Source organism: Hypanus sabinus, chromosome 10 (genome assembly GCF_030144855.1).
Source record: "Hypanus sabinus isolate sHypSab1 chromosome 10, sHypSab1.hap1, whole genome shotgun sequence".
In the NCBI taxonomy this organism is placed as follows: Eukaryota; Metazoa; Chordata; class Chondrichthyes; order Myliobatiformes; family Dasyatidae; genus Hypanus; species Hypanus sabinus.
This window is the reverse complement of record NC_082715.1, coordinates 4,711,486-4,734,605: the sequence shown is the minus strand read 5'-3', so window position 1 is coordinate 4,734,605 and position 23,120 is coordinate 4,711,486. Positions and strand designations below refer to the sequence as shown.

Genomic DNA, 23,120 nt, shown 5'->3' with positions numbered 1-23,120 from the left:
AGAGAGAGAGAAAGAGAGAGAGTGTGGAGGGGGTGAGAGGGGAGAGGGGGATCAGTCTCCACTTGGAGAAATCTAATTGAAACATTAGATCTGATTTAAATAGATCATGTACAATACTTTGCACAAGTCTAAGCACATATATATAGCTAGACTTTTTGCACAGTACTGTACTGCCACCACAAAAAAAATCAAATTTCACGACATCTGTGAGTGATGATAAACCTGATTCTAATATGGGTCTCTATTGTGGACCGAGAGTGAGAAGTTGGCAGGGAGAGGGGAATCATGGTTAGGAAAAGGGGAATGGAGAGGGAAGAGAATTTGAAGCACCAGAGAGGCATTTTGTAAAGATCAATAAACCAGTGACCTTGCCAGGTGTCTCAGGGCTGAGTGTGTCTGCACCTGTGCTATCCCCCGCCCCTGGCACTCCTTCTCTGCCAATTGTCCCACGTCCCTCTCGTGGCACTTCTCCCTCACCATTTCCAACTACCTTTGCTCCTGCCAGATTTACAAACTCGCTCTCCACTGCGTGATGACAAGTAGAGAGTTGTGCAAAAGTCGTAGGCACCCTAGCTATATAAATGCTGTACCGAATGTATACTTACTTTAGAAATTACCAAGGGTTACCCATAGCCCTCTATTTTTCTAAGCTCCATGTACCTATCCAGGAGTCTCTTAAAAGACCCTATCATATCTGCCTCAAACGCCACTGTCACTGGCAGCCCATTCCATGCACTCACCACTCTCTGTGTAAAAAACTTACCCCTGACATCTTCTCTGTACCTACTTCCAAGCACCTTAAAATTGTGCCCTCTTGTGTTAGCCATTTCAACTCTGAGAACAGCTTCTTCCCTCCACTTCATTTTTCTGAATTGACAATGAAGCTATGAACACTACCTCACTATTCCTACTCTCTGTTTTCACTGCTTATTTATTTTTTTTTTCACACACACTCAGTGGCCACTGAATAAAGTACATCTGTACACCTGCTTGTTAATCTAATCAGCCAATCATGTAGAGGCAACTCAATGCATAAAAGCATGCAGTTATGGTCAAGGCGTTCAGTTGTTATTCTAACCAAACATCAGGATGAGGAAGAAATGTGATCTAAGTCAGTGGTCCTCAACCACTGGGCCGCAAAGCATGTGCTACCGGGCTGCGAGGAAATTATATGATTTGGCGGTATGAAGCGATATGAGTCAGCAGCGGTACTGATCCACGGCCCAGTGGTTGGGGGCCACTGATCTAAGTGATTTTTGACTGTGGAATGATTGTTGGTGGTTTGAGTATCTCAGAAACTGCTGATCTGGGATTTTCACACACAGCCATCTCTAGAGTTTATAGAGAATTATTGTGCAATAAGATGAAAAACAGTCTGTGGGTTAAAATGTCTTGTTAATGAGAGGGGTCAGAGGAGAATGGCCAGACTGGTTCAAGCTGACAGGAAAGCGACAGTAACTCAAATAACCACACATTACAACAGTGATATACTGAAGAGCATCTCTGTAACCACAACACGTTGAACCCTTAAATGGATGAGCTGCAGCACCAGAAGACCTCAGATGTACACACAGCGGCCACTTTATTAGGCATAGAAGTTACATAATGAAGTGGCCACTGAGTGTATTCTACAGTGTATTTTATGTATTGTGCTGTTCTGCTGTGGCAAAACAACAAATTTCACAACTTACAGTAGGTCAGTGATTATTACTCTGAATTAAAAGTTATCCCATATTTGTAACAATGGCTTTAACAATATCATGCGGTACATATCTTGTTAAAAGTACAACTATTGAACAAAGACAAACATTTCATTGTAATTGCTTGGAGAAAATATTAATATGGGCTTGAACATGGCTTTAAATTGGTTTGAACATAATGTAATACATCAACTATAAAACACATAACAAATCTAATGCAATTTCTGTTCAATATTTTTTGTCATCAATGTGAATGTTGTAATTTTGAAAAAAAGTGTATGTTTTTCTATTTTTGTCTTACCTAAAATCGATGTGATACACTTTTGAAGTCCCAGCAATATAATTAAACCATATACTTTATGCCAACACACGCAAAATGCTGGAGCAACTCAGCAATTCAGGCAGCATCAATGGAGAGGAATAAACAGAGTTTCTCTGAATATTCAGATCTGCAGAATCCTTTGTGTTTACAAACTTTATATTGTTCTAATGTAACATTTGCTTTCTTTCAACAGCAGGCGAGAATGACATACTTCAACTGATTTTGATTTTCATTAGCATTCATAACATTCTGTTCTGCCGGATTTATTTGTTATCTACACTCGGTCATTTTATTAGCTTCAACTGTTCAACTGCTCATTAATGCAGATATTTAATCAGCAAATCATGTGGCAGCAACTCAATGCATAAAAGCATGTAGGCATAGTGAAGGGGTTCAGTTCAGACTGAACATCAGAATAGGGAAGAAATGTGACTTTGTGACTTTGACCAGAAAATGATTGTTGGTTCCAGGTGGGATGGTTTGAGTATCTCAGAAATTGCTGATCTCCTGGGACTTTCATGCACAACGGCCTCTGAAGTTTACAGAGAATGGTGCAAAAAAATTTAAAGACATCCAGTGAGTGGTAGTTCTGCGGGTCAAAATGCCATGATAATAAGAGAGGTCAGAGGAGAATGGCCAGACTGGTTCAAACAGGAATGAACTGGGAAAGACTTTTGATAATGTGTCACATAATCAGATAGCAACATTTATTCCCCTCCATAGATGCTGCCTGAACTGCTGAGCTCCTCCAGCATTGTGCAAAAATCTGTACTAATTCATCAAGGCCAATATTAGCATCCTGCTCTTTCAATTGTGTGTGAACTCCCGTAAAGACTTCTCAACAATGCTGCCATGAATTGCACTCACCAGCACCCAGTTTGTGTGTCTCTAGGACCACCATCCAGCCCTGCCACTGACCAAGGAGCTGTCTGCCGACCATCACAAAGAGCGGCCGGTTTCCTCCCACATCCCAAAATGAGTATTGGAATTGGTTTATTATTGTTACGTACAGTGAGAAGCTTGTCTTCTGTACTATTCATGCAAATCATTTCCAGTGTATTGAGGAAGAACAAGATAAAACAAAGGTAGAGTGTGTCAATAAATCGGAAATGAAACAGCCATATAAGGTGTTGCTCCCCAGACTGAGTTTATTTAGCCATTTTTTTGAAATACAGTGTGGAATAGGTCCTTCTGCCCTTTGAGCCACACTGCCCAGCAATTCCCTGATTTTATTGTAGCCTAATTGCAGGACAATGGACAATGACCAATTAACATACTAACCAGTGTGTTTTTGGACTGTGGGAGGACATCGGAGCACTCAGAGAAAACCCATGCATTTCACAGGGAGAATATACAGACCCCTTACAGAGGACGTCAGGACTGAACTCAGAACTTTGCTGCCCCAAGCTGTAATAGTCTCATGATAACTGCTACACTACCATGTGTCCTGGATTAATGTTGGAGGGTTAGTAAAATCTACTAATCTTATCTTCAAATCTTACACTGTTATAACGTTTTCCACCTATCGCCTCCCAGCTTCTCATTTCACCTCCACTCTCCCACACACTTAGTTTCACCCATCACCTTCCCCACCCCCCTAACGTTCTTATCCTGGCTTCTCCCCCTTTCACTTCCAGTCCTGATGAAGGGTCCCGGCCCAAAGTGTCAACTGTTTACTCTTTTCCATACACAAGTTGCCTGACCTGCTGAGTTCCGTCAGCATTTCGCATGCGTGTTGTTCTGGATTTTGAGCACCTACAGAATCTACTGTGTTAAACTGTTACAATTATTGACTGTTAACAAGCTGTTGGGACACACGTTGCTCTGAAAGACTGATGGGCCTGTTTTGTTTTCTGTTGTCAGCTGGCGGTGAAATGGCTGGAACACGGCTGCCGATATCAGTACATGGGTGAACTATTGCAATATGTACGCTTTGGCTTAATGGATGTTGACACACTTCATGCAGTGGCTCTGACTCACCCTTTGGTTCAGGCCAGTGAAACAGCCACAGCCTTCATTAACGAGTCGTTGGCGTACCACCAGAGTATCTATGCACAGCCCATTTGGCAAACCATCAGGACAAGGCCCCGCTTTCAGTCGGAGACCCTCTACATCATCGGTGGCAAGAAACGCGAGATCTGCAAAGTGAGAGACTTGCGGTATTTTAACCCCGTGGACCAGGAGAACGTTCACATCGCCGGGGTTTCCAACTGGAGCGAGCTGTCCCCCATGCCCGTGGGAAGAAGTCACCACTGCGTGGCCGTCATGGGAGACTTCCTGTTTGTGGCAGGCGGGGAGGTGGAGCACACGACGGGCCGCACCTGTGCAGTCAGGACCGCCTGTCGTTATGACCCACGTAGCAACACCTGGACTGAGATTGCTCCCATGAAGAACTGCCGCGAGCATTTTGTACTCGGCACCTTGGATGAATACCTGTATGCAGTGGGCGGAAGGAATGAACTGCGGCAGGTGTTACCCACGGTGGAGAGGTACTGTACAAAGAAGAACAAGTGGTCGTTTGTACAACCATTTGATAGATCACTGTCCTGCCATGCAGGGTGTACAGCGGATGGATTTCTGTGGATATCAGGTAAGGAAAACACTTTGAGCATTAATCTTCTCTAGTATGCTTGTTCCATGCAGGAGTGATTTTGATAAAAGTTCTCTAAAACTTGGAAAATATTCTGAAGTGGTTAATGGAATAGGTGCTGATATATTTTCCTCCACTAATCTAGAACAGGTAAACTAAAACCACTGTCACTCGTTATGTCTCCTTCTCTCTTCTCTTCCAGGAACTTTGCAGAATTGGTACTGTTTTATTGTTGTCACATGTACCAACACCCCAAGTTGTAAAAGCTTCACACTAACAAGTCAATAACTCTACTGGGTGTTTTTTATAGACCACCCAATAGTAACAAGGATATCGAGGAGCGGGTAGGGAAACAAATTCAGGGAAGGTGTAACAATAGCAGGGTTATCGTGGTGGGAGATTTTAATTTCCCAAATATTGATTGGTATCTCCCTCGAGCAAGGGGTTTAGATGGGGTGGAGTTTGTTAGGTGTGTTCAAGAAGGTTTCCTGACACAATATGTAGATAAGCCTACAAGAGGAGAGGCTGTACTTGATCTGGCATTGGGAAATGAACCTGGTCAGGTGTCATGTCTCTCAGTGGGAGAGCATTTTGGAGATGGTGATCATAATTCCATCTCCTTTACCATAGCATTGGGAAGGGATAGGAACAGACAAGTTTGGAAAGTGTTTAATTGGAGTAAGGGAAATATGAAGCTGTCAAACAGGAGCTTGGAAGCATAAATTGGGAACAGATGTTCTCAGGGAAATCTATGGCAGAAATGTGGCAAATGTTCAGGGGATGTTTACGTGGGGTTCTGCATAGGAATGCTCCAATGAGACATGGAAAGGATGGTAAGGATGTTAGGGATAAATTTGTCCTGGTGAGGAAGATAAAGAACGGTAGGGTGAAGGAACCATGGGTGACAAGTGAGGTAGAATATCTAGTCGGGTGGAAGAAGGCAGCATACATGAGGTTCAGGAAGCAAGGATCAGATAGGTCTATTGAGGAATATAGGGTAGCAAGAAAGGAGCATAAGAAGGGGCTGAGAAGAGCAAGAAGGGGGCATGAGAAGGCCTTGGTGAGTAGGGTAAGGGAAGACCCCAAGGCATTCTTCAATTATGTGAAGAACAAAAGGATGACAGGAGTGAAGTTAGGACCAATTAGAGATAAAGGTGGGAAGATGTGCCTGGAGGCTGTGGAAGTGAGCGAGGTCATCAATGAATACTTCTCTTCAGTATTCACCAATGAGAGGGAACTTGATGACAGTGGGAACAATATGAGTGACGTTGATGTTCTGGAGCATGTTGATATTAAGGGAGAGGAGGTGTTCGAGTTGTTGAAATACATTAGGACAGATAAGTCCCCGGGGCCTGATGGAATACTCCCCAGGCTGCTCCACGAGGCGAGGGAAGAGATTTCTGAGCCACTGGCTAGGATCTTTATGTCCTCGTTGTCAATGGGAATGGTACCGGAGGATTGGAGGGAGGCGAACATTGTCCCCTTGTTCAAAAAAAGTAGTAGGGATAGTCTGGGTAATTATAGACCAGTGAGCCTTAAATCTGTGGTAGGAAAGCTGTTGGAAAAGATTCTTAGAAATAGGAACTATGGGCATTTAGAGGATCAGGGACAGTCAGCATGGCTTTGTGAAGGGCAAGCCTGATAGAGTTCTTTGAGGAGGTGACCAGGCATATAGATGAGGCTAGTGCAGTGGATGTGATCTACATGGATTTTAGTAAGGCATTTGACAAGGTTCCACACAGTAGGCTTATTCAGAAAGTCAGAAGGCATGGGATCCAGGGAAGTTTGGCCAGGTGGATTCAGAATTGGCTTGCCTGCAGAAGGCAGAGGGTTGTGGTGGAGGGAGTACATTCAAATTGGAGGGTTGTGACTAGTGGTGTCCCACAAGGATCTGTTCTGGGACCTCTACTTTTCATGAATTTTATTAACGACCTGGATGTGGAGGTAGAAGGTTGGGTTGGTAAATTTGCAGACAACACAAAGGTTGGTGGTGTTGTAGATAGTGTAGAGGATTGTTGAAGATTGCAGAGAGACATTGATAGGATGCAGGTGGGCTGAGAAGTGGCAGATGGAGTTCAACCCGGAAAAGTGTGAGGTGGTACACTTTGGAAGGACAAACTCTAAGGCAGAGTACAAAAGAAATGGCAGGATACGTGGTAGTGTGGAGGAGCAGAGGGATTTGGGGGTACATGTCCACAGATCCCTGAAAGTTGCCTCACAGGTAGATAGGGTAGTTATGAAAGCTTATGGGGTGTTAGCTTTCATAAGTCGAGGGATAGAGTTTAAGAGACGCGATGTAATGATGCAGCTGTATAAAACTCTGGTTAGGTCACACTTGGAGTACTGTGTCCAGTTCTGGTCGCCTCACTATAGGAAGGATGTGGAAGCATTGGAAAGGGTACAGAGGAGATTTACCAGGATGCTGCCTGGTTTAGAGAGTATGGATTATGATCAGAGATAAAGGGAGCTAGGGCTTTACTTTTTGGACAGAAGGAAGATGAGATGAGACATGATAGAGGTGTACAAGATAGTAAGAGGAATAGACAGAGTGGACAGCCAGCGCCTCTTCTCCAGGGCACCATTGCTCAGTACAAGAGGACATGGCTTTAAGGTAAGGGGAGGGAAGTTCAAGGGGGATATTAGAGGAAGGTTTTTCACTCAGAGAGTGGTTGGTGCATGGAATGCACTGCCTGAGTCAGTGGTGGAGGCAGGTACACTAGTGAAGTTTAAGAGACTACTAGACAGGTATATGGAGGAATTTAAGGTGGGGGGTTATATGGGAGGCAGGGTTTGAGGATCAGCATGACATTGTGGGCCAAAGGCCTGTAATGCGCTGTACTATTCTATGTTCTATGTGCAGGGACCATGGTGTACAAAGGCTCATATTCTACATGACCAGTGGTGTGCCTCAGGGATCTGTTCTGGAACCCCACCTCCTCGTGGTTTTTGTAAACGACCTGGATGAGGAAATGGAGAGATGGGTTAGCAAGTTTGCTGGTGACACAGAAGTTGGGGCTGTCAGAGGTTACAGCAGGACATTGATAGGATGTAAAACTGGGCTGAGAAGTGGCAGATGGAGTTCAACCCAGATAAGTGTGAGGTGGTTCATTTTGGTAGGTCAAATATGATGGCAGAATATAGTATTAATGGTAAAACTCTTTGCAGTGTGGAGGATCAGAGGGATCTTGGGGTCCGTGTCCATAGGATACTCAAAGCAGCTGTGCAGGTTGACTCTGTGGTTAAAAAGGCATACAGTGCATTGGCCTTCATCAATCGTGGGACTGAGTTTAGAAGCTGAGAGGTAATGTTGCAGCGAGATAGGACCCTGGTCAGACCCCACTTGGTGTACTGTGCTCAGTTCTGGTCGCCTCATTACAGGAAGGATGTGGAAACCATAGAAAGGGTACAGAGGAGATTTACAAGGATGTTACCTGGATTGAGGAGCATGCCTTATGGTTGAGTGAACTCAGCCTTTTCTCCTTGGAGCGATGGAGGATGAGAGGTGACCTGATAGAGGTGTATATGATGATGAGAGGCATTGATCATGTGGATAGCCAGAGGCTTTTTCCCAGGCCTGAAATGACTGACACAAGAGGGCTCAGTTTTAAGGTGCATGAAAGCAGGTACAGAGGTGATGTCAGGGTTAAGTTTTTTTACTCAGAGAGTGGTGAGTGCGTCGAATGGGCTGCCGGCAATTGTGGTGGAGGCGGATACGATAGGGTCTTTTAAGAGACTCCTGGATAGGTACATGGAGCTTAGAATAATAGAGGGCTATGAGTAACCCTACGTAATTTCTAAATTAAGTACATGTTCGGCACAACTTTGTGGGCTGAAGGGCCTGTATTGTTCTGTAGGTTTTTTGTGTTTCAATGTTTTAAACCACTACATTACTGTGCTGCCGCATGCACTCTTCGCATCCTGAATCTCAGGAATTAGAAACATGGAAACATAGAAAACCTACAGCACAATACCGGCCCTTTGGTCCTCAAAGTTGTGCCGAACATGTCCCTACCTTAGAAATTACTAGGCTTGCCCATAGCCCTATATTTTTCTAAGCTCCATGTACCTATCCAAAAGTCTCTTAAATTACCCTATTGTATCCACCTCCATCGGCCCATTCCATGAACTCACCACTCTCTGAGTAAAAAACTTACCCCTGACATCTCCTCTATACCTACTCCCCAGCACCTTAAACCTGTGTCCTCTTGTGGCAACCATTTCAGCTCTGGGAAAAAGCCTCTGACTATCCACATGATCAATGCCTCTCTTTTTCTTGTACACCTCTCATCCTGTATTGCTCCAAGGAGAAAAGTCCAAGTTCACTTAACCTATTCTCATAAGGCATGGTCCCCAATCCAGGCAACATCCTTGTAAATCTCCTCTGCACCCTTTCTATGGCTTCCACATCCTTCCTGTAGTGAGGCGACCAGAACTGAGCACAATACTCCAAGCGGGGTCTGACCAGGGTCCTATATAGCTGCAACATTACCTCTCTATTCCTAAATTCAACTCCACGATTGATGAAGGCCAATACACCGTATGTCTTCTTAACCATAGAGTCAACCTGCACACTGCTTTGAGTGTCCTATGGACTCGGACCCCAAGATCCCGCTGATCCTCCATACTGCCAAGAGTCTTACCATTAATACTATATTCTGCCACTTCTCATCCCAGTTTTGTAACCTATCAATGTCCCGCTGTAACCTCTGACAGCCCTCCACACTATCCACAACACCTCCAACTTTTGTGTCATCAGCAGACTTACTAACCCATCCCTCCATTTCCTTATCCAGGTCATTTATAAACATCACGAAGAGTAAGGGTCCCAGAACAGATCCCTGAGGCACTCCACTGGTCACCGACCTCCATGGATTATTGTTGTCAGATAAACAGTGAGAAGGTCGTCTTGCAAACTGTTCATACAGATCAAATCCAGTCAGCATTCTGGTAAATCTCCTCTGCACCCTTTTTAGGTGAAGATAAAGATCATTGTCAGGTCAGCTTTTTTGATCGACGCTCCTAAACTGTGGAACTCAATACCTAAAACTGTAAGAGATTAACACTTTGTCCACACTTTTAAATGGCAGCTCATAACCTATTTATTTAACCTTGCTTTTAGCTAACATCATTTTGTCTTTTATTTTCATGTTTATTTTTATTTTTATTTTCTTGTTTGCACTTCATCCCATTGTAAAGCAGGTTGAACTACATCACCTGTATAAAAAATCAGATATAAATACTAAGTGCCTGCTGCTATGAAGAATCCATTTAGTACACTTCTCTTCGTAGACTGAAGTTTTGAGTATAAGAGTTGTAATTTCATGTTAGACTATAAGACCATAATACAAGGGAGTAGAATTAAGCCATTCAGCCCATTGAGTCTGCTCCACCATTACATCATGCCTGATCCTGGATCCCACTCAATCCCATACACCTGTCTTCACACCATATCCTTCGATGCCCTGACCGAGCAGGAAATGATCAACTTCCACCTTAAATATACCCATGGAATTGGCCTCCACTGCAGTCTGTGGCAGAGCATTCCACCGATTCACTACTCTCTGCCTAAAAAAATTCCTTCTTACCTCTGTTCTGAAGGGTCAACTCTGAATTTTGAGGCTGTGCCCTCTATTTCTGGATACCCCCACCATAGGAAACATCCTCTCCACATCCACCCTATCTAGTCCTTTCAACATTCGGTAAGATTCAGTGAAAAACCCCAGATTTTTCAAAATGTGGTGCAGCGGTACAAAACATTGGTTAGACTGGACGGAGTTTCAGGGTACAGTCTGATCAGCACACTACAGGAAAGAAGTGTTAACAATAGAGAGCATGCAGAGGAGATTCACCAAGGCATCGTCTGAATGGAGAGCAGTAATTTTGTGCCAACTTTTTACTCAACTCGAAGATCATTCTCTCCAACATAACACTGCATTTTTCTTTCATATGTGTGCCTATCTAAGAGTTTCTTGGAATAGGAACTGTTTTAAGGTTCCTATTTTCTATTGGAACATAATGTATATCCCTAATGTATATGCCTCTGCCACCACCCTGTGCAAAATCCTACCTCTGAACCCTCCCCCCCATACTTTCCTCCAATCACCTTACAATTGTGCCCCTTGTGTTATCCGTTTACCCCTGGGACAAAGTCTCTGGCTGTCCACCCTATCTATGCTGCTTACCAAATTGTACACCCCTATCAAGTCACCTATCATCCTCCTTCACTCCAGAGAAAAGCCCTGAACAATCATGGTCATGGAACACAGCACACAATGAATGATGGAAAAAGGGACTTGAGGGCAGTGCTTTATGATTTAGTTCAGTCCTAATCTCGTATGTAAAACTTGGACAAAGTAAGCTAAATAAATATGAAGGGTGAGTTAGGTAAGATAGATTGGGAAACTATATTAGAAGGGCTTCTTCCCCTTCCTTCCCAGTCCTCATGAAGAGTCTCAGCCCAAAACATCGACTGTTTATTCCTCTCCACAGATGCTGCCTGACCTCTGAGTTCCTCCAGCATTTTCTGTCTGTTGCTCTGGATCTCCAGCATCTGTAGAATCTCTTCAGTTGATGATCAATATATATAATAGAATACAAGAAATGATGAACACTTAAAGAAATAATTCATAACTCTGAGGAAAGTTAATGGGATAGAAGTGTGGCTAATCAAGGCTGTTGAAACTGGTGTGTGATTAAAACATTGGCTAAGGGTATACAGCCCAAGGACTGGAAGGGTTTTGGAATTGGGGAAAGAACCACAGCAAGTAGACAGTGAGAGAAAACAGGAAGAGATTTAACCAACGGGAGGTACTGTAAAAGTGATTATAGAAGCATCAATTGGAATGAGTAAAAATAATTTAAGAATTTAATTATTTCAAGATTTTTTGTCATTTCCCGTACACAAGTGTAAAGGAGAATAAAATAATCGGTACTCCATGTTTGATGCAGCACAAAACAAAATATAATATGATAAGGAACACAAAAATAATTTTTAAAAAGATATAAATATAGAAAATAGCTTATATACACTGATAGATTGTATGTCCACAAAGTGACACTAGGCACAGGCGTTTCTGTACATAAGGTGACTGACAGGAAGTGATAAAGTGGTGGCATTTGGGGGTGTGGAGGAGTGGGTTTGTGGGTGGAGGTGTTGATCAACATTACTGCTTGGGGAAAGTAACTGTTTTTCAGTCTGATGGTCTTGGTGTGGATACTACATATCCTCCTCCCTGACAGGAAAGGAACGAACCCTTATTTCATTCTCCATTCTCAGTAAGTATTCTCTAGACCTCTAGGGCATGGCTCTTCAAGTACACACTCAACTGTTTTTTTTAAATGCGATGAGGTTTTCTACCTCAACACCACATTCTTTGCTAAATAAATATTCATCTCAATTTCAGTGCCTTTAAAGTGCAAAGTACATCTATGCCACCGTGTACAACTTTGATTCATTTTCTCTTGGGCATATTCAGAAAATCAACAATAGAATTATAACCATAATATAATCATTGAAAGACTGTTCAAACTTGGGCATTCAACTAACGTGCAAAAGACAACAGATTGTGCAAATACAAAGAGAAAGAATCGGAATCAGGTTTAATATCACTGGCATATGACATTAAATTTGTTGTTTTGCAGCAGCAGTATATTGCAATACATAATAAAAACTGTAAATTACAGTAAGAAGTATATCTATATATTAAAATTGTTAAATAAATAGTGCAAAAAGAGAAAAAAAGTAGTGAGGTGGTGTTCATGGGTTCAATGTCCATTCAGAAATATGATAGCAGAGGGGAAGAAGCTGTTCCTGAATCACTGAGTGTGTGCCTTCATGTTCCTGTACCTCCTCCCTGATGGTAGAAATGAAAATGCTACATGTCCTGGGTGATGGGGATTCATACTGAGGGATGCCCGCATTTTTGAGGTATCACTCCTTGAAGGTGTCCTGGTTGCTGAGGAGGCTAGTGCCCATGATGGAGTTGAATGAGTTTACAAGTTTATGCACCTTATTTCAATCCTGTGCAGTGACCACCCCTCCCCTCACAAGACCAGACAGTGGTGAAGCCAGTTAGGATGCTGTCCGTAGTACATCTGTAGAAATTTGTAACTATCTTTGGTGACATACCAAACTTCCTGAAATTCTCAATGAATTATAGCCAGTGTCATTCCCCTCTTTGTAACTATATCAATATATTGGATGTTAAAACCCAGGAACTTGAAATTGATTGTTCTTTCCACTTCAGATCTCTCAGTGGGAGGGGGTGGGGTGAAGTTAAGAGCTGGAAAGGTGATTGGCAAAAGGGATACAGAGCTGGAGAAGCGAAAGGATCATGGGATAGGAGGCCGAGGGAGAAAGAAAGGGGGAGGGAAACACCAGAGGGAGATGGAGAACAGGCAAGAACATTCTCTCCTCTCCCAAATAAGGGAAGAAGCGATGTCCATGTTTCACGGCAAGAGGGGAGACATAAGAAACAACTCACTGATTTATGATGTTAAAAGTCTGTTGCACCGCTTTTTCCGAGCTCTATGCCCAGAAGCTCGGGTCTCTAGACACACAGCCAGCAGCCAAACCTCTGCTCCCGATATTGTGTGTACTCGGTCAGGGGCATCGGCCTGTGTCCAGAACCACAAAAATCCAGCACCCTGAAGGTGCACTAGTTTTCCAGGCTGCGTACTTGGGGTATCAAAAAGAGGCCCTGAGAGCGGGTCTCATTCCCACAAAGGACTTGACATCAGAGTGTATCTCCAGGTTAGGGTCTTCAAAAAGAACTTTGAAAAGGAAAAAAAGAGAAATCAAAGATAGAAATAGAGCTGTTTCTGAAGATGCAAGCAAAGGAGTCGCCGATTAGCGTCATCTTGACTTTACTCTGTGTAAATTCGTGAGCCTTTTTAAAATTTACTCCAGTTTCAGCTCATCCTTTCTAAGATAAGTGGCTGAAAACTGTTCACAATACTCCAAGTGAGGCCTCACCAGTGCCTTATAAAGCCTCAACATCACATCCTTGCTTTTATATACTAGTCCTCTTGAAATGAGTGCTAATATCACATTTGTGTTCCTTAACATAGACTCAACCTGCTAACTAACCTTTAAGGAATCTTGCACAAGGACTCCCAAGTCCCTTTGCACCTCAGACTTCTGTATTTTCTGAACATTCAGAAAATAGTCAACCCCTTCATTTCTTTGACCAAACTGCATGAGCACACACATCCCAACACTGTATTCCATCTGCCAATTCTTTGCCCATTCTCCTGATCTGCCTAAGTCTCTCTACTTCCCCAGATCTATTTGTCCCTCCACTAACCTTTGTAACGTCTGCAAACTTTGCAAAAAAGCCATCAATTCCATCATCCAAATCATTGACATAAAATGTAAAAAGAATCAGTCCCAACACACCAACACAGACCCCTGTGGAACACCACTAGTGACTGGCAGCCAGCCAGAAAAGGCTCCCTTTATTCCCACTCTTTGCCCTCTGCCAATCAGCCTCTGCTTTATCTATACTAGAATCTTTCCTGTAATACCATGGTCGTGTAGCTTGTTAAGCAGCCTCCATGTGTGGTACCTGTCAAAGGCCTTCTGAAAATCCAAGTACACAATACCAACCAATTCTCCTTTGTCTACTCTGCTTGTTATTTTTTCAAAGATTTGCAACAGATTTGTCAGGCAAGTTTTTCCCTTGAGGAAACCGTGCTGATTACGGCCTATTTTATTATGTGACTCCAAGAACCCCTGAAACCACATCCTTAACAATCAGCTCCAACATTTTCCCCACCCACTGAGGTCAGACTAATGGCCTATAGTTTCCATTCTTCTGCCTCTCTCCCTTCTGGAAGAGTGGAGTGACATTTGCAATTTTCCATTCTTCTGGAACCATTCCAGAATCTAGTGACAACACACACAAAATCCTGGTGGAACACAGCAGGCCAGGCAGCATCTAAAAGGAGAAGCATTGTTGATGTTTTGGGCTGAGACCCTTCATCAGGTACAATATCCTTTCTAATCTCTCTTTCAGATTTTATGTAACTGAAGAAACTTTTGGTGTCTTCATGATATTATTGGCTATCTTAAATTCATATTCCATCTTTACATTCTTAATGACTTTTTTCATTGCCTTCTGTTGGTATTTGAAAGCTTCCAAATCCTCTAACTTCCACTAATTTTAGCTCTGTTATATGCCCTCTCTTTGGCTTTTATGTTGTCTTTGATTTCTCATGTTAGCCACGGCTGTGTCATCTTTCCTTTGGAATACTTCTTCCTTATCGAGATGTATGTACCCTGTACCTTCCGAATTGCTTCCAGAAATTCCAGCCATTGCTGCTCAATCTCAAAAATCTCAAAAAGCTAATCACCTAGTTGGCTCAACCACAAGCTGCACTAAAAAGCCATCTAGGCATTTTAGAAATTCCCTCGCTTGGAATCTAGCATCAACCTGATTTTTCCGATCTACCTGTATATTGAAATCCCCCTAACTACATTAATATTGCCCTTTAGGCATGCATCTTCTGTCTCTTATTGTAATTTGTAGACCATATCCTTACTACCGTTTGATGGTCTGTATATAATTCCCATTAGGGTCTTTTTACCCTTGCAGTTCCTTAGCTCTATCCACAATTATCTGACCCTATGTCACCATTTTTCAAGCAAGGTTTCCCTTTACAAAAACCATGCTGACTTTGACTTATTTTATCATTAGTCTCCAAGCACCCCAAAACCTCATCTTTAATTATAGACTCCAATGCTTTCCCAGCCGCTGAGTTTAGGCTAACTGGCCTATAATTTCCTCTCTTTTTCTTCCTCCCTTCTTAAAGAGTGGAGAAACATTTACAATCTTCCATTCCTCCAGGACCATACCAGAATCAAGTGATTCTTGAAAGATCATGACCAATAAATTTGTTAACTCTTCAGCAACCTCTTTCTGGACTCTGAGATGTAGTCAGTCTGGTCCAGGTGAGTTATCCACCATAACCATATAACCATATAGCAATCACAGCACGGAAACAGGCCATCTTGGCCCTCCTAGTCCGTGCCGAACCCTTAATCTCACCTAGTCCCACCTACCCGCACTCAGCCCATAACCCTCCACTCCTTTCCTGTCCATTTACCTATCCAATTTTACCTTAAATGACACAACTGAACTGGCCTCTACTACTTCTACAGGAAGCTCATTCCACACAGCTATCACTCTTTGAGTAAAGAAATACCCCCTCGTGTTTCCCTTAAACTTCTGCCCCCTAACTCTCAAATCATGTCCTCTAGTTTGAATCTCCCCTACTCTCAATGGAAACAGCCTGTTCACGTCAACTCTATCTATCCCTCTCAAAATTTTAAATACCTCGATCAAATCCCCCCTCAACCTTCTACGCTCCAATGGATAGAGACCTAACTTGTTCAACCTTTCTCTGTAACTTAATTGCTGAAACCCAGGTAACATCCTAGTAAATCGTCTCTGCACTCTCTCTAATTTATTGATATCTTTCCTATAATTCGGTGACCAGAACTGCACACAATATTCCAAATTTGGCCTTACGAGTGACGTCAACATCGAGCGCGCACTTTAAAAGGCAGGACTTCTTTTCAGAGCGGGCAGCGGAGTCCGTGGAAGCAAAGTCCTGGGCTTTGGCTAAGTGGGCTTTGGTGTAAGGGGACTTCGGTAAGCTTGTGTGATTGCTCACTGAGGGGAAGAAGGTAAGGTCGCTAGGTGCTTTTTAGACATTCTATTAATCCAGTTCAGGTATGGGGGAGACAGTCAGAGCAGTGGTGTGTTCCATATGCAGTATGTGGGAAGTCAGGGTCAACACAGTTGTCCCTGATGACCACACCTGCAAAAGGTGCGTCCAGCTGCAGGTCCTATCAGCCCGAGTTAGGGAGTTGGAGCAGGAGCTGGATGAACTATGGATCATTCGGGAGGCAGAGGCAGAGATAGATAGGAGTTATCAGGAGGTAGTCACACCAAAAAACCAAGAAGTAGGCAGATGGGTGACGGTCCAGAGAGGCAGGGGGAGCAGGCAGAGAGAGCAGAGCACCCCTGCGGCCATTCCCATTAACAATAAGTATACCGTACTGGATACTGTTGATGGGGATGACCTACCAGGAATGAGTTGTAGTGGTCCTGCCTCTGACACAGAGGTTGAACCCTCAACTAGAAAGGGGAGGAGGGAAGAGAAGAGAGTGATAGCTTTAGGGGACTCTATAGTTAGGGGGGCAGATAGGAGATTTTGTGGGGCAGATCGGGAGTCTCGGATGGTATGTTGCCTCCCTGATGCCAGGGTCCAGGACATCTCAGATCGGATGCAGGCTATTCTTGAGAATGAGGGCATGAACCCAGATGTAGTGGTCCATGTAGGGACCAATGATGTAGGTAAGGTGAGTGAGGGGGTCCTGCTTAGAGAGTTCAGGGAATTAGGAGTGAAGCTGAAAGGCAGGACCTCCAGGGTGACAATCTCGGGACTGCTACCTGTGCCACGTGCGAGTGAGGCGAAGAATAGAATGATTATGCACATTAATACGAGGCTGAGAGCATGGTGCAGGAAGGAAGGGTTCAGGTTTTTGGATAATTGGTCTTTGTTCCAGGGACATTGGGATCTGTTTCGAAGGGATGGTCTACATCTGAACCGGAGGGGTACTAACATTCTTGCAGGAGTATTTGCCAGTGCTGCTCGGGGGGGTTTAAACTAGATGTGCAGGGGGCAGGGATCCAGATCCAGAGGGTTGGTCAGAAGGTGCATGGGGTTAAATGTGTAGAAGGTTTGGGTGATCTTGAGAAGGTCATCAAAATTCAGGGTGCAATTTGCCCGATGGAAGTTCAAGGAGCTGGGTTAGGTACAGTAGACAGTGTTTTAAGCAAAGAAGGGAGGAATGGGCTAAGAATTCTATACTTGAATGCGCGTAGTGTCAGAAATAAGACAGATGAGCTTGAAGCTCAGATGAAAATGGGGAACTACGATATTGTTGGGATAACGGAGACATGGCTGCAAGGGGATCAGGCCTGGGAATTGAGTGTACCAGGGTATACGTGCTATCGTAGAGACAGAAATATGGGAAGAGGGGGTGGGGTGGCCCTGTTGGTGAGGAATGAGATTCAGTCCTTAGCAAGAGGTGACTTGGGAACAGGGGAAGTAGAGTCTGTGTGGATTGAGCTGAGGAACAGTAAGGGTAAAAAGACCCTAATGGGTGTTGTGTACAGGCCCCCAAACAGTAGCGTGGATATTGGGTACAAGTTGATTAGGGAGTTAACATTGGCATGTGCTAAAGGCAATGCAGTTGTTATGGGAGATTTCAACATGCAGGTGAACTGGGAGAATCAGGTAGGTGCTGGACCCCAGGATAGGGAGTTTGTGGAGTGTCTAAGGGATGTATTTTTGGAACAGCTTGTGCTTGAGCCAACCAGGAACGAGGCTATTTTGGACTTGGTGATGTGTAATGAACAGGAATTGATAAGTGATCTTGAAGTAAAGGAGCCATTAGCAAATAGTGATCATAACATGATAAGTTTTTATCTACAATTTGAGAGGGATAAGGGCAGATCAGAGGTGTCAGTGTTGCAATTAAATAAAGGAGACTACGGAGCCATGAGGGATGAGCTGGCCAAAGTTAAATGGGCGGATGCCCTGGCAGGAAAGACAGTGGATCAGCAGTGGCAGATATTCTTGAGCATAATACAAAAGATGCAAATGCAGTTCATTCCAATGAGAAGGAAGGATTCAAAGAGTGGGAAGGGGCCACAGTGGTTGACAAAGGAAGTCAGAGATTGTATAGCATTAAAGAAAAAGAAGTATGACAGGGCTAAGATGAGTGGGAATACAGATGATTGGGAAAGTTTTAAGGAACAGCAGATCTTAACTAAAAAAGCAATACGGAGAGAAAAAATCAGGTATGAGCTCAGTCTAGCCAGGAATATAAAAGGGGAGAGCAAAAGCTTTTTTAGTTGTGTGAAGAGAAAGAAGATAGTTAAGAACAATGTTGGCCCCTTGAAGAATGAATTGGGAGAAATTGTTATGGGAAACAGGGAAATGGCAACAGAATTTAATGCATACTTTAGATCTGTCTTCACCAGGGAGGACACAAGCAATCTCCCAGATGTATGGATGGGCCAGGGTCATAAGATATCAGAGGAATTGAGACAGATTGACATTAGGAAAGAAACTGTGATGAGTAGACTGGTAGGACTGAAGGCTAATAAATCCCCGGGTCCAGATGGTCTGCATCCGAGGGTTCTAAAAGAGGTGGCTCAGGAAATTGCGGATGCATTGGTGTTCATTTTCCAATCTTCCTTAGATTCAGGATCAGTTCCTGAAGATTGGAGAGTGGCTAATGTTGTCCCACTTTTCAAGAAGGGAGGGAAGGAGAAAACGGAGAACTATCGCCCTGTTAGCCTAACGTCAGTCGTGGGGAAGATGCTTGAGTCCATTATTAAGTACGAAATAGTGGCACATATAGATGGCAGAAATAGGATTAGGCCGAGCCAGCATGGATTTACCAAGGGCAAATCATGCTTGACTAATCTGTTGGAGTTTTTTGAGGGTGTAACGGGGATGTTAGACGAGGGTAAGCCAGTGGATGTTGTGTACCTAGATTTTCAGAAGGCATTCGATAAGGTGCCACATAGGAGATTGGTGAGTAAAATCAGAGCTCATGGCATTGGGGGCAGGGTTTCAACATGGATAGAAAACTGGTTGGCAGATAGAAAGCAAAGGGTAGCAGTGAATGGGTGTTTCTCGGACTGGCTGGAGGTGACTAGTGGGGTACCACAGGGCTCTGTATTGGGACCACAGCTCTTTACGATTTATGTCAATGATTTAGATGAGGGCATTGAAAACTATATCAGCAAGTTTGCTGACGATACTAAACTGGGTGGCAGTGTGACATGCGAAGAGGACGTTAGGAGAATACAGGGAGACTTGGATAGGCTGGGTGAGTGGGCAGATACTTGGCAGATGTCATTCAATGTGAATAAATGTGAAGTTATCCACTTTGGAAGCTGGAACAAGAGGGCAGAGTATTGAGTGAACGGTGTCGAGTTAGGTAAGGGAGAAATGCAAAGAGACCTAGGAGTCCTAGTTCATCAGTCAATGAAGGTGAATGAGCAAGTGCAACAGGCAGTAAAGAGGGCAAATGGAATGTTGGCCTTTGTTACAAGGGGAATTGAATACAAGAGCAAGGATGTCCTTTTGCATTTGTACAGGGCCCTGGTGAGACCACACCTGGAATATTGTGTACAGTTTTGGTCTCCAGGTTTAAGGAAGGACATTCTGGCAATTGAGGAAGTGCAACGTAGATTCACTAGGTTGATTCCTGGGATGGCAGGGCTGTCTTACGCAGAGAGATTGGAGAGATTGGGCTTTTACACGCTGGAATTGAGGAGATTGAGAGGGGATCTGATTGAAACGTTTAAGATAATTAAAGGATTTGATAGGATTGAGGCAGGAAATATGTTCCAGATGTTGGGAGAGTCCAGTACCAGAGGGCATGGATTGAGAATAAGAGGTCGGTTATTTAAAACAGAGTTGAGGAAGAGCTTCTTCTCCCAGAGAGTTGTGGAGGTGTGGAATGCACTGCCTCGGAAGACGGTAGAGGCCAATTCTCTGGATGCTTTCAAGAAGGAGCTGGATAGATATCTGATGGATAGGGGAATCAAGGGATATGGGGACAAGGCAGGGACTGGGTATTGATAGTGAATGATCAGCCATGATCTCAGAATGGCGGTGCAGACTCGAGGGGCCGAATGGTCTACTTCTGCACCTATTGTCTATTGTCTATTGTCTATTACCAATGCCTTGTACAACTTTAGCATTACATCCCAACTTCTGTACTCAATGCTTTGATTTATAAAGGCCAGCATTCCAAAAGCCTTCTTCACCACCCTATCTACATGAGACTCCACTTTCAGGGAACTATGCACAGTTATTCCTAGATCTCTCTGTTCCTCTGCATTCCTCAATGCCCTACCATTTACTCTGTATGTTCTATTTGGATTATTCCTGCCAAAATGTAGAACCTCACACTTCTCAGCATTAAACTCCATCTGCCAACGTTCAGCCCATTCTTCTAACCGGCATAAATCTCCCTGCAAGCTTTGAAAATCCACCTCATTATCCACAACACCTCCTACTTTAGTATCATCGGCATACTTACTAATCCAATTTACCACCCCATCATCCAGATCATTTATGCATATTACAAACAACATTGGGCCCAAAACAGATCCCTGAGGCACCCCGCTAGTCACCGGCCTCCATCCCGATAAACGATTATCCACCACTACTCTCTGGCATCTCCCATCTAGCCACTGTTGAATCCATTTTATTACTCCAGCATTAATACCTAACGACTGAACCTTCTTAACTAACCTTCCATGTGGAACTTTGTCAAAGGCTTTGCTGAAGTCCATATAGACTACATCCACTGCCTTACCCTCGTCAACATTCCTCGTAACTTCTTCAAAAAATTCAATAAGGTTTGTCAAACATGACCTTCCACGCACAAATCCATGCTGGCTACTTCTAATCAGATCCCGTCTATCCAGATAATTATAAATACTATCTCTAAGAATACTTTCCATTAATTTACCCACCACTGATGTCAAACTGACAGGTCTATAATTGCTAGGCTTCCTTCTAGAACCCTTTTTAAACAATGGAACCACATGAGCAATACGCCAATCCTCCGGCACAATCCCCGTTTCTAATGACATCTTAAAGATCTCCGTCAGAGCTCCTGCTATTTCTACACAAACTTCCCTCAAGGTCCTGGGGAATATCCTGTCAGGACCTGGAGATTTATCCACTTTTAAATTTCTTAAAAGCGCCAGTACCTCCACCTCTTTAATTGTCATAGGTTCCATAACTTCCTTACTTGTTTCCCACACCTTAGACAATTCAATATCCTTCTCCTTAGTGAATACCGAAGAGAAGAAATCATTCAAAATCTTTCCCATCTCCTTCAGTTCCACACATAGCTGACCACTCTGATTCTCTAAGGGGCCAATTTTATCCCTCACTATCCTCTTGCTTTTAATATAACTGTAGAAACCTTTCGGATTTACTTTCACCTTATTTGCCAAACCAACCTCGTATCTTCTTTTAGCTTTTCTAATCTCTTTCTTAAGATTCCTTTTACATTCTTTATATTCCTCGAGCAATTCCTTTACTCCATGCTGCCTATATCTATTGTAGACATCCCTCTTTTTCTGAACCAACTTTCTAATATCCCTTGAAAACCATGGTGCTCTCAAACCTTTAACCTTTCCTTTCACCCTATCAGGAACATAAAGATTCTGTACCCTCATAATTTCACCCTTAAATGACCTCCATTTCTCTATTACATCCTTCCCATAAAACAACTTGACCCAATCCACTCTCTGTAAATCCCTTCGCATCTCCTCAAAGTTAGCCTTTCTCCAATCAAAACTCTCAACTCTAGGTCCAGTCCTGTCCTTCTCCATAATTATATTGAAGCTAATGCTATTGTGATCACTGGACCCGAAGTGCTCCCCAACACATACATCTGTCAGCTGACCTATCGCATTCCCTAACAGGAGATCCAACACTGCCCCATCTCTAGTCGGTACTTCTATGTATTGTTGCAAAAAACTATCCTGCACACATTTCACAAACTCTAAACCATCCAGCCCTTTTACAGAATGATCTTCCCAGTCTACGTGTGGAAAATTAAAATCTCCCACAATCACCACCTTGTGTTTACTGCAAATATCTGCTATCTCCTTACACATTTGCTCTTCCAACTCACGCGCCCCATTAGGTGGCCTATAATACACTCCTATCAGTGTTACTGCACCTTTCCCATTCTTCAATTCCACCCAAATGGCCTCCCTAGAGGAGCTCTCTAATCTATCCTTCCAAAGCACCGCCATAAGATTTTCTCGGACAAGCAATGCAACACCTCCTCCTCTGGCCCCTCCTACTCTATCACACCTGAAGCAACTAAATCCAGGAATATTTAGTTGCCAATCACACCCTTCCTGCAACCATGTTTCACTAATAGCTACAACATCATAATTCCAGGTATCAATCCACGCTTTAAGCTCATCCACCTTTCTTACAATGCTCCTAGCATTAAAATAGATACATTTAAGATACTCTCCATCTCCTCCTCTCTTTCCATCCCTAACAATGCATTCAAATTTATTATCCTTTTCTTTCTTCTCTCCTACATCTTCGGGCTGAGCGCATCCCTTCTCCATCACCTGCCTTTCCTCCCTCACACACTGTCTATTTACTTGCTCCACTGGTGAACTAACCTCCTCTCCCATAGTCTCCTCAAATAGTCTCCCGCCCCCCCCATCTTACTAGTTTAAAGTCCGCCCTGTAGCCCTAGCAAACCTCCCCGCTAGGATATTGGTCCCCCCACGATTCAAGTGTAACCCGTCCTTCTTGAACAGGTCACTCCTGCCCCAGAAGATCCTCCTCCCAATGATCCAGAAACTTGAATCCCTGCTCCAATCCCACAGCCACGCATTCATCCTCCACCTAATTCTATTCCTACTCT

The 23,120-nt window shown here is 43.6% G+C and overlaps 1 protein-coding gene across 5 annotated transcripts in view; it reads left to right on the top strand.

The window, feature by feature from the left end:
- klhl32 (kelch-like family member 32) overlaps positions 1-23,120 on the top strand; it is a 446,189-nt gene that overhangs the window by 344,084 nt on the left and 78,985 nt on the right. For all 5 annotated transcript variants that reach the window (XM_059981371.1, XM_059981372.1, XM_059981374.1 and 2 more), the window contains one exon: positions 3,886-4,612. In XM_059981371.1, the coding sequence (XP_059837354.1) occupies positions 3,886-4,612 (727 nt within the window). The remainder of the gene's footprint in view (positions 1-3,885; positions 4,613-23,120) is intronic.